Source organism: Hemicordylus capensis, chromosome 5 (genome assembly GCF_027244095.1).
Source record: "Hemicordylus capensis ecotype Gifberg chromosome 5, rHemCap1.1.pri, whole genome shotgun sequence".
In the NCBI taxonomy this organism is placed as follows: Eukaryota; Metazoa; Chordata; class Lepidosauria; order Squamata; family Cordylidae; genus Hemicordylus; species Hemicordylus capensis.
Window position 1 is genome coordinate 228,597,721 of NC_069661.1, and position 12,685 is coordinate 228,610,405.

Sequence of the window (12,685 nt, forward strand, 5' to 3'; positions counted from 1 at the left end):
ATGTGGCTTGAGGTCAAGAGAGCCAAGAGAGCATTAGCCTTTCGCTACACTCTTCAAAGGAACTGTCCCAAAGTTGGGCTCCGGCTATAACTGTATAGCAGAGTGTCACGCAGTAAGCAAATATTTTCCCCTTCTACTCAAGGCAAATCACTAGCATGCAAACTCTAAAGGATGTTGCACGTTAATCATGGATAAAATATGAATAAATCTAGTGGGCCAGAAGTCTGTTGTTCTTTCTTTCCTTCCTCACGTCTGTGCCCTCCATATATACAACACAGCCATTATTTTGAACAACATGGGAATGCTCTGCATCTGTGAAATGCCGTGATTGAAAAACAGACTGCACTGCATGCCAATGGGTCCTCTTGTTGACACTGGTTGTCTTTTTTGTAACACCTTCATTCAGGGGTTCTCAGGCTTGAGTCTTCTGGTGTTGTTTGACTACAAATCCCATCACCCCCAGCCCCAATGGCCAAAGGCCATTGATGGCCAGATGATGGAAGAACAACATCTGGGGACCCATGTTTGATAATCCCTGCCTTATTTAATTAAAAAGAGTTCCCGTTTTTCACACACCCCAGCTCTCATATACCTTTGTGTTTTACCCTCCCCTTCCCTCCCCGCCCCGCTCTCAGTTTTATTTGCCCTTCACGCTTCTGTTGCTGCATGGAAAGATGCAAAAACACCATATTTGCTTTTAAGGTTCTCAGATACAGCACCTCACTCAGGTGGGAATTGCTAGCAGGATCGGAGGTCAACAAGTGGAGATCCCCTCAGGCAGAGCAGGGCATGGCCAGCCGGGGGAAGCAGGGTGGCCTCTGTATCGCGGAGAGGATGAATATGCTAGGAGAGATGCAGTGAGTACTGTGCTTCCTGTTTGAATAGTTTCTGAAGCAGTGTTGTGTTCAGTTAACTTTTTTGCTTTTACTGCATCCCTTCCTGTTTGGGGAGTTTCTTCCCAAGGCGTTTTGACTCGCTGCTCTGACCCTGGCTGCCGCTTTTGTCTCTTTCACGCTCCTGTCTCTGAATCGCTGCTTCTCTGTCCTTTTCTTTCTCCCTCTAAACTCCGATCTTCTGTGCTCTCTGTGGGTTCTCCTCTTCTGAAACTGAGACAACTGTAGGTAGAGAGTAAGAAGGGCCCCAAGAAGGGCCAAGGTTGTCTGGCTAATACCAGCGGAGCATTGCCCGTTCTTACCACTGGAGAAACTTGGCTACTGAATATGGAACTGTCATGCTTATGGAAGGTGTCATGGTTGTAGCAATAGAAATCTGTGTGTGTTTTCAAAAGAACTTGATGATGCTTTACTTTTAGTGGCCAATTTCTTTCATGCAAGATGCTGCTTCTAGAACGTGGCCTGGCCATGTTCTATGTACAACGCATTCTATTATTATTATTATTATTATTATTATTATTATTATTTCTTGTTTACACATTTCTTGTTTACACAGTTAGACAGGTGTTATTGACTGGTTTGTTTTATCCAGACATCGAGTCCTTCCCAAGGACCTGGGATGGCTGAATTTTATTATCACTATTGTTATTATTATTATTATTATTATTATTATTATTAGGTCCAAATATCATCGCAGAATATAGGCTGTTCCCAGTAAAGTTGCTTTTTGTAATTGGCTGATGGTGATTTCTGTGGCCCCTATGGTGTTGAGGTCACCATCATTATTATTATATTACATAAAAAGCCTGTCCCCCAGCTCTCAGTTTCATGAGTTCTGTGCTCTCAGAAATGGGGCAGAGAGAGGCACCTGGAAGCCATGACCTCAGAAAGTGGCATGCCAGGCTGCATGCAGCTGTGTCCGACATGGTTCTCTTGTGCAGGTATAAAATCATTGCTGGCCAAGGAATTGTCAAGCACTTATGCCCAAGAGTAGTCGAATATCTTAGGCAGACCGGGCAGGGTGGGGTGTTTGTGTTAGAACACAGATGGATAGGTGATAGATGACCGAGGAAATGCAGCAGATCTGGGAGCTTTATATGAGGCAGTGCCTCCAGATTGGTCCTCTAGTATCACTTGATTCCCTGGGCCAGGAGGATTCTGGGTTGTGTGAATGTCCTGGGTTGGATTCTGAGTCAGGGAGCCAGTGTCTGATCCACAAGGGACCCAATTTGAGCACCACACCCTCTGACATTCTCTTGGCCTGGTTTGAATAATGTGTATCTCTGTACTGTGCTCTGAAACACTGCAATAAGTAGTATCCCTCTGCCACTGGCTGGTTCTGGCTAGAATGACCTCTTCAGTGCTTGTTTTCCTGTGCTATAGCAATAAGCTGGATCTCTCTCTGCTTTGTGCTTGCGCCATTGTCAACATTGGTGGGCTCAGTGCTGCTTTGCAGCCTTCTGTTGCTTCTTTCTTTCTTTGGCTGATTTTACTCAATATGGTCATGTTTTGCTCATTTTTATATCACGCCACAGATTTGGGCATTTTTCTTTCAAGAGCATGTGGATTATTGCTTTTTTCTTTCTTTTTTGGTACAGACTCTTTTTGAAGCAGACTTGGTGTGCAAAACCTTGTTCAATGTTGATGATCAGTATATGCATATCACACATTCAGACAAATGTGTTTCTAATATCAGCCATCTATTTCTAATACCGTTTCTAATACCACTGATCACAATATGATTATTGTCCTTCTCTTCATTTTATCACCTTCATGCATTTCAAAGCAGATTGTTCATCTCTGACTCTTTTTAGTTAGTGACTTTTTAAAAAAAATAAACCAAACACTTGTAAATGTAGTGTGCGTCTAATCAGATGTATTGCAGAGCAGATACAAAAGGAAAATGGCCTAGCCAGATGTCTGTCTGTGTCTCAGCAGATATCTTGGGAAACCAGTACATGTGTTTGTTCCTGATACAAGAAGGTGGTGCTTTCTCCAGCACTGACATTATTCTCCATTCAGATAAGTAACATGTAGATGAGCCTAAGACTCCAGGAGCAGCTCAGCCATAAGCATGCATTTCTCCAAAACACGCCTGTACAACTTGACCCCTAGAGCTGCTGTTGGACTACAACTCCCATCATCCTCAGCCCAGTGGCCCACTCATCAGGGACGGTGGGAGTTGTGTCCAACAACAGCTGGAGGTCCAAAGTTGTGCAACTCTGCTCCAAAGGAACTACACACATTTGTTTCCCAATTTTACATTCCAGATCCAAGAAAAACCTGCTGCTTTCTTCTGTGCTTTTTCCTTTATTTATTTCTCCTTTTCCACCTCTTTGCTTGTGCCTCTCAAGCAGAAACTACAGTAATGCTCTGTGCCTTTCCTTAGACACATACGCCTGGACATCAAGAATATTCCTCCTCACCAGTATTCCAGATGCCGAGGACTTCAGCCCGACAGCCCTCAGCACCACCTGTTCAGCTTCCACACGACAGCCACCAGGGCCCGAGGCTCTGCTACAACACCAGCTCCACTGAGGACCTCCAGCCGGGTCACTCCTCAGCCTCACTCATCAAAGCAATCCGAGAGGAGCTCCTCCGGCTCTCTCAGAAACAGACAGTGGTGCAGAACTTCCACAGCTGATTTGTCCTCTCCTTGCAAATCTACCAAGTATCTGCTTCCTGTGGAAGCAAGATTCAGAGGGAATCGGCAGGAGCCTGTGCTTCTGTCAGAGAAGTGAGCTTGAACAGTCCTAGAGATTTTGACACTACAGAAGAAACACTCAGCAGCAGCAAGCAAGAGAAAAGTGTGTGTGTGTGTGTGTGTGTGTGTGTGTGTGTGTGTGTGTGTGTGTGTGAGAATTGTGAGGGAATGCTGGGAAGGAACTGTAGGGATCGGAAAGGAATCGTAAGCAGCAGTCTTGCACTTCCTGCTTTTGAGCATCTGAGAGGCATTATAATCCTACGTTGGCTGGGACTGTTAAAATCATTGAACGTTCTGGCCCCAAACCCAAACACTGCAAAGAAGGCAGTGCCACCCGCCTAAACTGGCTATCCACTTGAACATGAGACTCCTTGTTTGAGAAAGGAAAGGAAAGCTTGCAAGATAAATCACCCTGTTTTTTTCATGAGAGGATCCCATCATTTCCAACACCCCTGGGAAAGTTGGTTGTGAGTGCTGCTGACAAGATGGTGGTGTTTTCTCCCCACCACCCCCAGCTACACAAGAGGCAGTGTTGATCCTGGGTAATAAACTACTTTAATGAAACCATTTTAAGACTCCTCAGACAAAGAACTTGGAGCAACATGTGAGCAAACCAGAACGATAGTTGTTAAATATAGCTCTGTGCTTCCAGATGGAGCCATTTTCTGCACTCTTTCTTGTTGTTATTCTGGTGCTGAAGCTTCAAAGTGTCCCTTCATCCTGATGTTTGCAAAGTTGAAACTATGGCCTTTAAAAAAAAAAATGAAAAACAAAACTGAAAACCAAGGATATAATCATATACTGTATATTCATTCAGGCTGGGTAAACAAAATATCCCTTTTTATAAGCAAGAGAGTGAAGACTTATTTGGTATTAATAATAGTAGTAGATGCTTTGATAAGTGGATGGAAATGTTCAGGGCAGTTTCACAAGTGACACAGAAGACACTATTGTGCATGATGACCTACATTATTTAACTGAGCAATGTGAAGAGGTGAAGTAGAAATGAAACACAGGGCTGAAACAAATGGGCTTTTGTAGGCCATTGGGCCAAAAATCATCAGTGGGCCTCTAATTCTGCCTTTTCATTTACCTGCCTCTCTCCACTTGAAAGGTGCATACCAATGAGGAAGAGTATATAACTAGTGCAGTCATGTGCCTCCAAAATTATTTTTTCCATGCCATTTCAGTTGGGCCCCACTTACATCTGTAGCACTGGCCATGTAGACAGATAAAAACAAGAGCATTTCATATTGAATCATTGTCCTGCTTCAAATTTCCATGATTTGACCAATTAGAATTTAAACTTATTGCAAACTCTACTATATTTTAGATCAGGAGAGGTCCCAGAAAATAAAAAACAGTCCTGTTGAATCAGGCCCTAGACCCATCTAATCCAGCACCCTGTTTCACACAGTGGCCCACCAGATGCCTCTGGGAAGCCCACAGGCAAGAGGTGAAGGCATGCCCTCTCTCCTGCTGTTGCTCTCCTGCAACTGGTATTCAGAGGCAACAAACTGGAATTTGCCACTGGTCAAGTACAGGAGGACCTCGATATTCACGGGGGTTCCATTTCACAACACAACTGCAGATATGGAAACCACGAATATTGAGTCATTGTGGAAATGGGGAAGAAAACATCAACAAAACTTCAAAAAAAATTGAGGGGGGGCATGCAAGGGAAAGCTGCCTACTGTACTTAGCTGCTCCCCCTGAGTGCCCCGGAATGCCCCCAGATTGGCCAGAAAATGCTGGTTTGGGGTTTTTTTTTTCCTTTAAAAAGAAACCAGAGCCATTTTGAGGCTCTGAGACACAAAATGGCAGTTGGAATTGATCTCCACTGTCATTTCCAGCCACCCCTGACCCACGGATATGTGAGGTTGATGTGTGCCCCCCCCCCTTTCACATATGCCGAGGTCAGGTGTCTATTACCCAACTGCGGATATGTGAATCTGCGGATAACAAATCAAGGATATCAAGGTTCAACTGTATACTCTTGAATGGGAGCTACAGGAAATCCTTGGTTCTCTCATTAGTGTGCCTATTAGATTAAAAAAAAAAACATGCATCATGTTTTTACGCGTACCCTTAACAAAATCATAGATGTACACCTAAAAACACAAGGAGCCGATTCTTACGACCAAAAGCTGGGTAAGAGGAGTGTCCAGCCAGGATCTCAGACTCACGCACAGCCCCGAGAACCAGTCGTAGGTTGGCAAAAATCAAGGCAGGAGAGGAAAATCATTGTGTGTTAGCTGCAATCTAGGTAGGGATGGTATGGCCGACCAACATCATTTACCCAATTAATGCCACTTGTGAAAATCCCCTCCCTGTTTGAGAGCGTAACAGTGGTGCGTTCCACTTTTTGTTAATTTGCCAAAGGTCATGAATGCAGATGTGCTACTGTTCTCTTACCAGAATAAAATACACGAGTTTGTGGTTTGAAATGAGGTAAATAAAGAAGGCCAGCCTGGGTGATAGCCCATCACCAGCACTAGTTGATCATCAACTACACACTGCATTTGATTCTTGATAAAACCTACGAAAAAACAAAACAAAACATCCCAGCAAAACTTGTGATAAAAGACCATTTTAGAATAACAAAAGCTTAGACTTCACCAGTAGAGGCAATCTCTGCATTTGTACGTGTTCCTACTGTTATGACGGTACATGCCAACCAGGCATCTGTCACTAGGTTTTTACAGAATTTTGATTTTACTGTTAGTTGTGAGATGTAATTTACTGTCATATGGCCATGGCTTAATTGTAACCTGCGTAATACGAGTGAAAATTCTAACTAAATTATTTAATTTGTTGGAGTGCTTTTTTGGTGGTTGTTTTTGTTTTTAACTTAGACTAAATTAAAGTTTAAAGCAGCGGCACAAATAGAATCTAAAGCAGTTCTTTGAGTGGAGGTGTGGTGTCGATACCTTTACTTATTGTTTTAGGGATTAATTATTTGATGGTCTAAGAAAAAAAAAATTAGTTCACCAGTGTGTTAGTTTGCTTGGCTGATATTTGAGTCTTCAGTGCTACATTTGTACATTTCCACACTCTCATCCCTATCCAAAAATCCATTCCCGGCATGGAAGTTCCAGTACATCTTCATTTAATCCAGTTGAAACATCTGATCCATATATGCATTTCTTTTGCAAGTAGATTGGCTAAACAAATGGAATAGTATGAATATACTGCAATAGTATGAATTGAATTCTCTATACACATATGAGTACACACTGATCTCTGGATTGGAGCAACTGAGGTTAATCTGTTCTTTGTTCTAACTCATCAACATTTTGTTAGATAGGAGAGGATTATTTATGGTACCTTGTAAATAAATGAAGGATGGGTGAGAGAAGTCTGCTTGTAACAACATTAATGTCCAGTATTGTCAAAATCACCAAAACAGTGTTATCCAAATCAATTTTAGTCATCATCTGCTCCATCAGTGGGACTTACTTCTAAGTAATTGTACTTTGAATCGTTCAGCAGCAGCCATTGCATACAACTGACTAGCAAAGATAGCTGATTATTCTAATACTTAGCTATATCACAACAGCTCGAGTTGCATATGCCTATACACTAAAAGGCCAGGTTCACACGCAATAGCAGCACCTGATGTCTCACCAGCCACCAGTTCCCCATGAGCATATACTTCCAGAGCAAACGGCTACTTCCGCACTAGTATCACCCAGACCTGGATGTTGGCTTAATCCTGCAGCACTTCCCTTCGGCAGTCCAACATTATTATTATTATTTATTGGTTACAGATGTTGGATTGCCATAGGGAAATGCTGCAGGAGAAGTGGACTTTTCCAGGTTTGGACAATACAAATGGTGCAGAAGTAGCAGCTTGCACTGGGAGTGTGCACTCGCAGAGAAACAGTGGTTAACGAAACCTCTGGTGGTGCTGTAATGTGTGAACACGCCCATTTGGTAGCTTGCCCAGGATGAAAGTGCTTGACATTAGGGATGATGTGAGCATTCAAGTAGAATCTTGAATGCCAGGACTGAGGTGGGCACAGGCCAGATAACTGCTGCAAGCAGGGCTGTGCTTACTCCCATCCTGCAGACTTCTGCTGCTGCTTCCCATTTGTCCCTCCCCAAGCCTTCCAGAAACTTTGAAGGATGGTAGAAGGTGGCCCAGCAACGTCTCCTTAGTGGGAATGGTATGCAGAACATCATTTCATTGCCAGGATGCTGGGACTTATAATCCCGGTCCAGTTTTGTAAGTGTTTTGTTAGAAGGCATCTGTACGTTCAGGTGGGACATGTGCACGTTCTCAACCACTTTGGGTGCAAGCAGTGGGATGTTTGTTGGCCACCTTTGATGCATACAAACATAGGGACATAAGAAGGATGTTGGTCCTTGGTCCAGCTAGCTCAGTCTTGCCTATGCTGACCAGCAGTGGCTTCTCCACAGTTCCAGACAGAAGTCTTTCCCAGCCCCACCTGGAAAATGCCAGGGATTGGACCAGGGGCCTTCAGGGGCTCTACCAGAGCTATGCCCCCCCCCATATGATCCCTTGGGGCTAGGGATCCCCAACTATAAAGTGGCTACTCAGTTCATTCTAAGGAGTTTCAACTCACTTAATGTCACAGGAGACATTCCAGCTCTGTACTTCTTCACATGACCATTGTAAAGTCGGTAAGACGGGAACCAGAAGATGCCCGGGGAGTGTGCGCTCCCGCCAGGCATAACGCTGTCGAAGTCTGGTTTGCAGCCAGAGTTACCAACTTCAGCCCAAGATTTATAACCAAGTGCTTGAAGTTGGCTTGGTAAGAAGTCAGGAACTCCAGCCGTGAACTAAACTTCGGCAGTTTCAGCGCACGCTCTGCGGGAACCTTGGGACTTTACCAATTTGGCAGCAGTTGTGTGAAGCCACCTTATACAAACACATAGCATTAATATGGGAATTTTCCTCTAGGTATGTTTTTGATAAAATTACTTGCTTGACAAACTCAATTCCTCCTCTGATTAATATAGCCACTTCAAAATATCCTACACATGTGCTCTTTCTGCCCACAGATGATTTATGGTATAAATACAAAATACAATTGTTGCTTTGTTATGGGAAGTTGAAGAAGTGATGAATGTAAATTCCTACGAACAGGACAACCTTACTATTCCTTGAAGGACAAGCCTTCCCTTGAGAGAAGGGAAGAAGAAGGTGTGGGATAACTGCTTTCCTGTCCTGATAAACTCTGTGAAAAGCAGTATTTTTGGAGTTCCACTGACATTCTTTCTAATATGTTTGTTTATGTTTCTCTACCAAGCAATTTGATTTTAATGACTTATTATTATTATTATTATTACATTTATATCCCGCTCTTCCTCCAAGGAGCCTAGAGCGGTGTACTACATACTTGAGTTTCTTTCACAACAACCCTGTGAAGTAGGCTAGGCTGAGAGAGAAGTGACTGGCCCAGAGTCACCCAGCTAGTTTCATGGCTGAATGGGGATTTGAACTCGGGTCTCCCCAGTCCTAGTCCAGCACTCTAACCACTACACCACGCTGGCTCATTAACCCTGTTGGTTATTTAGAATATATATATATATTGTTTACTTGAAAGCTAGGTCTTAGCTGCAGTTGTGCTTAATTAATTAATTAATGGGTTCGAGCTCTGTCCTCCAAGAAAAATACAAAAGTGGGGTAATACCTTCTCCTCATGCTGGGTGTCTCCTTTGTGATAAAGGGGGAACCGCTTGTGCGCTGTCCCACACACTTCTCCACTAAAATCCACACAAAACTCCTTTGATATCTGTTAGCAAGCTCCTATTAACACACCTTTGGGTAGCAAAGCTCCTCCGGTCTGAGGCTTAAAAAAATTTTTTTTAAAGCTCAAAAAGCTTCCAACCTGAGCTGCCTCAGCAACGTGGCTTCTCCCACGTGCTGTGTGTCTCACCTGCAACTAATCCCCACTGATTGTCTCTCTAGGCACAACTGAAATTGCCCTGTCAAAAACGAACCCCTAGCCAGCCAGAAATCAAACCATAGGAAAGATCAGCCCTAACAAACTCACCTTGTCCTTTCCTCCTTGCTTTCTTGTTGGATTATCTGTTTTCGTTTGTTTGCTTGCTTCTTTAGGAAAGAAAATATACGTTTGCTGCCTCCCCTGGTCTGAGCCTTGTTTCCTCAAGAGCTGCTTCCAAACCTGTTCCTCCTGCTGGAGGTGGCTATAGGAAGCGGAACAGGAGGCAGGGGAGCAGCAGCAGGAGAGCGGGCATACCCTCACCTCTTTCCTGTGCACTTCTCAGAGGCATCTGGTGGGCCACTGTGTGACACAGGATACTAGACTACACAGGCCTTGAGCCTGATCCAGCAGGGCTGTTCTTATGTGCAAGGGCCAGGTTTAACAGCATGAATGCTTTCAAGCTGCTGCTGCTTCTCTGAAGAGGCTCAGGATGTATGGAAGAGTGTCATAGTCAAGTACAAGAGAATGCGTTCTCATTCAAAGCTTTGAACTGGCATGCCACTTCAACTGAATGCAACCTTAATAATCCATTGATACTGAGGAACTCCTGTTCTTCATTTTGTTGTTATTTCTTATGGAGTACCAACAGAGCGTGTGGCACAAAGGAAGGGAAGACTAACAGAGGAAGGAAGGAAGCGGCAAGTTTACTCATGAAGACTGCAAATAAATGAGAGATACATTTGTTTTCCTGTTTCACTGATAACTGTTTGGGTTCAGGTATCGGCTGACATAAATGGTAGAGCTATGCATCCTGTGGGGCCAATAATCGGAACTGACGTGATGCATGCTGTATCGGGCAATTTTTCATCAAATATGATCCAATAACTTGGAACCTTCTGCATGAAAGCATGCAGATGCTCTTCCCAGAGCAGCCCCATCCCCTGAGGGAAGATCTTACGGTGCTCAAATGTAGTCTCCCATTCAAATATGCAAACCAGGGTAGACCCTGCTTAACAAAGGGGACAATTCATGCTTGCTGTCACAAGATCAGCTTTCCTCCCTTAAAGTTTGGAAGTGGCATGTGAGGTTACATAGGAACATAAGGAGCTGCCTTATTCAGAGTCAGACCATTGGTCCATCTAGCTCAGAACGGTCTACACTGACTGGCGAAGCTCTCCAGTATTTCAGGCAGGAGTCCTTTCCATGACCCAGTTCTAACTGGAGGTGCCAGAGATTGAACCTGGAGCCTTCTGCATGCAAAGCAGAATTGCTCTACCACACCGCACCCTTAGGGAAAAGATACAACATTGTAACACTGCTTCCTTCTCCAGGATATTGTACAGTGATTCCAGGGCAGGGGGTGGGGGCATTTTAAAACACTGCTGCTAGGAGGGCAGCCAGTTTTCAATTAGAAGATGAGAGGAAGCCTGCTACTTGAATTCAAGTAAACACCCAAGCTTATGCATTGAACTGATCCGAGAGATTGACTGGATGCATAAAACCCTGCACATCAGCAACATGATGCAAATTAATTGATACTGGATCAGAGCCGATACTGATAATTTGCTTAGTGCACAGCCCTAATAAATAGTCCAGACTCCAGAGCAAACATTCATAAGTCCCATCTCCATTCATATGAGGATGGGGTCATAGCTCAGTGGTAAAGCATCTGCTTTGCATGCAGAAGAAGATTCCAGGTTCAATCCCTGGCATCATCTCCAGGTAGGGCTGGGAAAGACTCCTGCCTGCAACCTTGGAGAAGCTGCTGCCAGTCAGTGTAAACAATACTGAGCTAAATGAACCTATGGTTTGACTCAGTATAAAGCAGCTTCCTGTGTTCCTATAAGCCACTATAATCAAGACTATGGAGCTATTGATGAGCAGTGGAAAGCGGGCTAAGGGTGCTTAGCCCGCTTTCCACTGATCGTGAGACTCACTGGGTTCGCAGCCGAGCCTGGTTGAGTCAAAGCAGGTCACCCGCGTTTGTAGCCCTCCCCTAAGCCTGGGTTAGCGGAGCGAGTGCTCCGCTAACCCGGGCTTCCCAATCATGAGTAGCTGCGGTGTGGCTCCGTGCCGCAGCTACTCATGAGTAGACCCCCGGAGGGGAAGTGAAAAGTTGGCTTCAGGGGTCTCCCCAGTATGCCCTGATTGTCTGCGGGGAGAGCAGGCTTAGCCCACTCTCCCCGCTTAGCTTCACAAACCGGGTCTCATTGATCGTGAGACCTGACTCTATATCTAGTTGGGACTAATTTTTCTGATAATAAAGGCTCGGTATGTTTATCCCTAGTTTAAGAACAAAACCACCAGCCTTAGCTGAAATGTAAACTCAGCCACACTGTAGCCAGTCAGGTGTTACTGAGGTTTAATCTTCAACTACTTGTACCTCATGAACGAGATGCAAATCACCTCCATTTTATTTCAGTCCATGCAGGCTGGGATGCCTGAACTCACATGACCGATTCACATGGTGATTATTTCACCATTCAAGCCAAACCAGGAAAGCCTGAAAGAACTAGGTATGTTCAGCCTGGAGAAGAGAAGTCCAAATGGGTGACATGTGCTAACTCATCAGGTGCCTGAAAGGCTGCCATACAGAAGTGAACAAAACCTTGTTCTCTGCTGTCCTGTCAGAGGGCAGAACTGGATCTAATGGGCTTACATTGCAGGAAGATTTACTCTGATTGACCATTTGAAGAAACACGGGACCATAGGAAGCTGCCTTATACTGAATCACACCAGTCAGCCAGCTAGCTCAGCATCATCTACTCAGACTGGTAGTGTGGCTCCTCCAAGGTTGCAGGCAGGAATCTCTTTCAGCCTTGTCTTGGAGATGTTGCCAGGGAGGGAACCTTGGAAATTTCTGTGTGCAAGCATGCAGGTGCTCTTCCCAGAGTGGCCCCATCCCCTAAGGGGAATATCTTACGTAGTCTCGCATTCAAAGGCAAACTAGGGTGGACTCTGCTTAGCAAAGGGGATAGTTCATGCTTACTACCACCTCTGTTATTAACATCTTAATGGTAAGAGCAGAACCAATTGCCTGGGGGTGCTGGGCTTTCCCTCACGAGAGGTCTTCAAGCAGGAATTGGCCAGCCATCTGAGAGTGCTGAGGATTTATAGCTCTGGATACTAATGACAATGAGGAACCAGGAGAGAATTGAATGTATGTTGCCGTA

The 12,685-nt window shown here is 44.5% G+C and overlaps 1 protein-coding gene across 6 annotated transcripts in view; it reads left to right on the forward strand.

Moving 5' to 3' along the window:
* KIAA1549 (KIAA1549 ortholog) overlaps nt 1-6,416 on the forward strand; it is a 217,243-nt gene extending 210,827 nt beyond the window's left edge. For 5 of the 6 annotated variants that reach the window (XM_053255918.1, XM_053255920.1, XM_053255917.1 and 2 more), the window contains 2 exons: nt 703-857; nt 3,283-6,416. In XM_053255918.1, coding sequence (XP_053111893.1) covers nt 703-857; nt 3,283-3,537 — 410 coding nt within the window. In that variant the 3' untranslated portion in view covers nt 3,538-6,416. The remainder of the gene's footprint in view (nt 1-702; nt 858-3,282) is intronic. The other variant, XM_053255916.1, reaches the window with a different exon arrangement.
* Nucleotides 6,417-12,685: the final 6,269 nt, after the last annotated feature.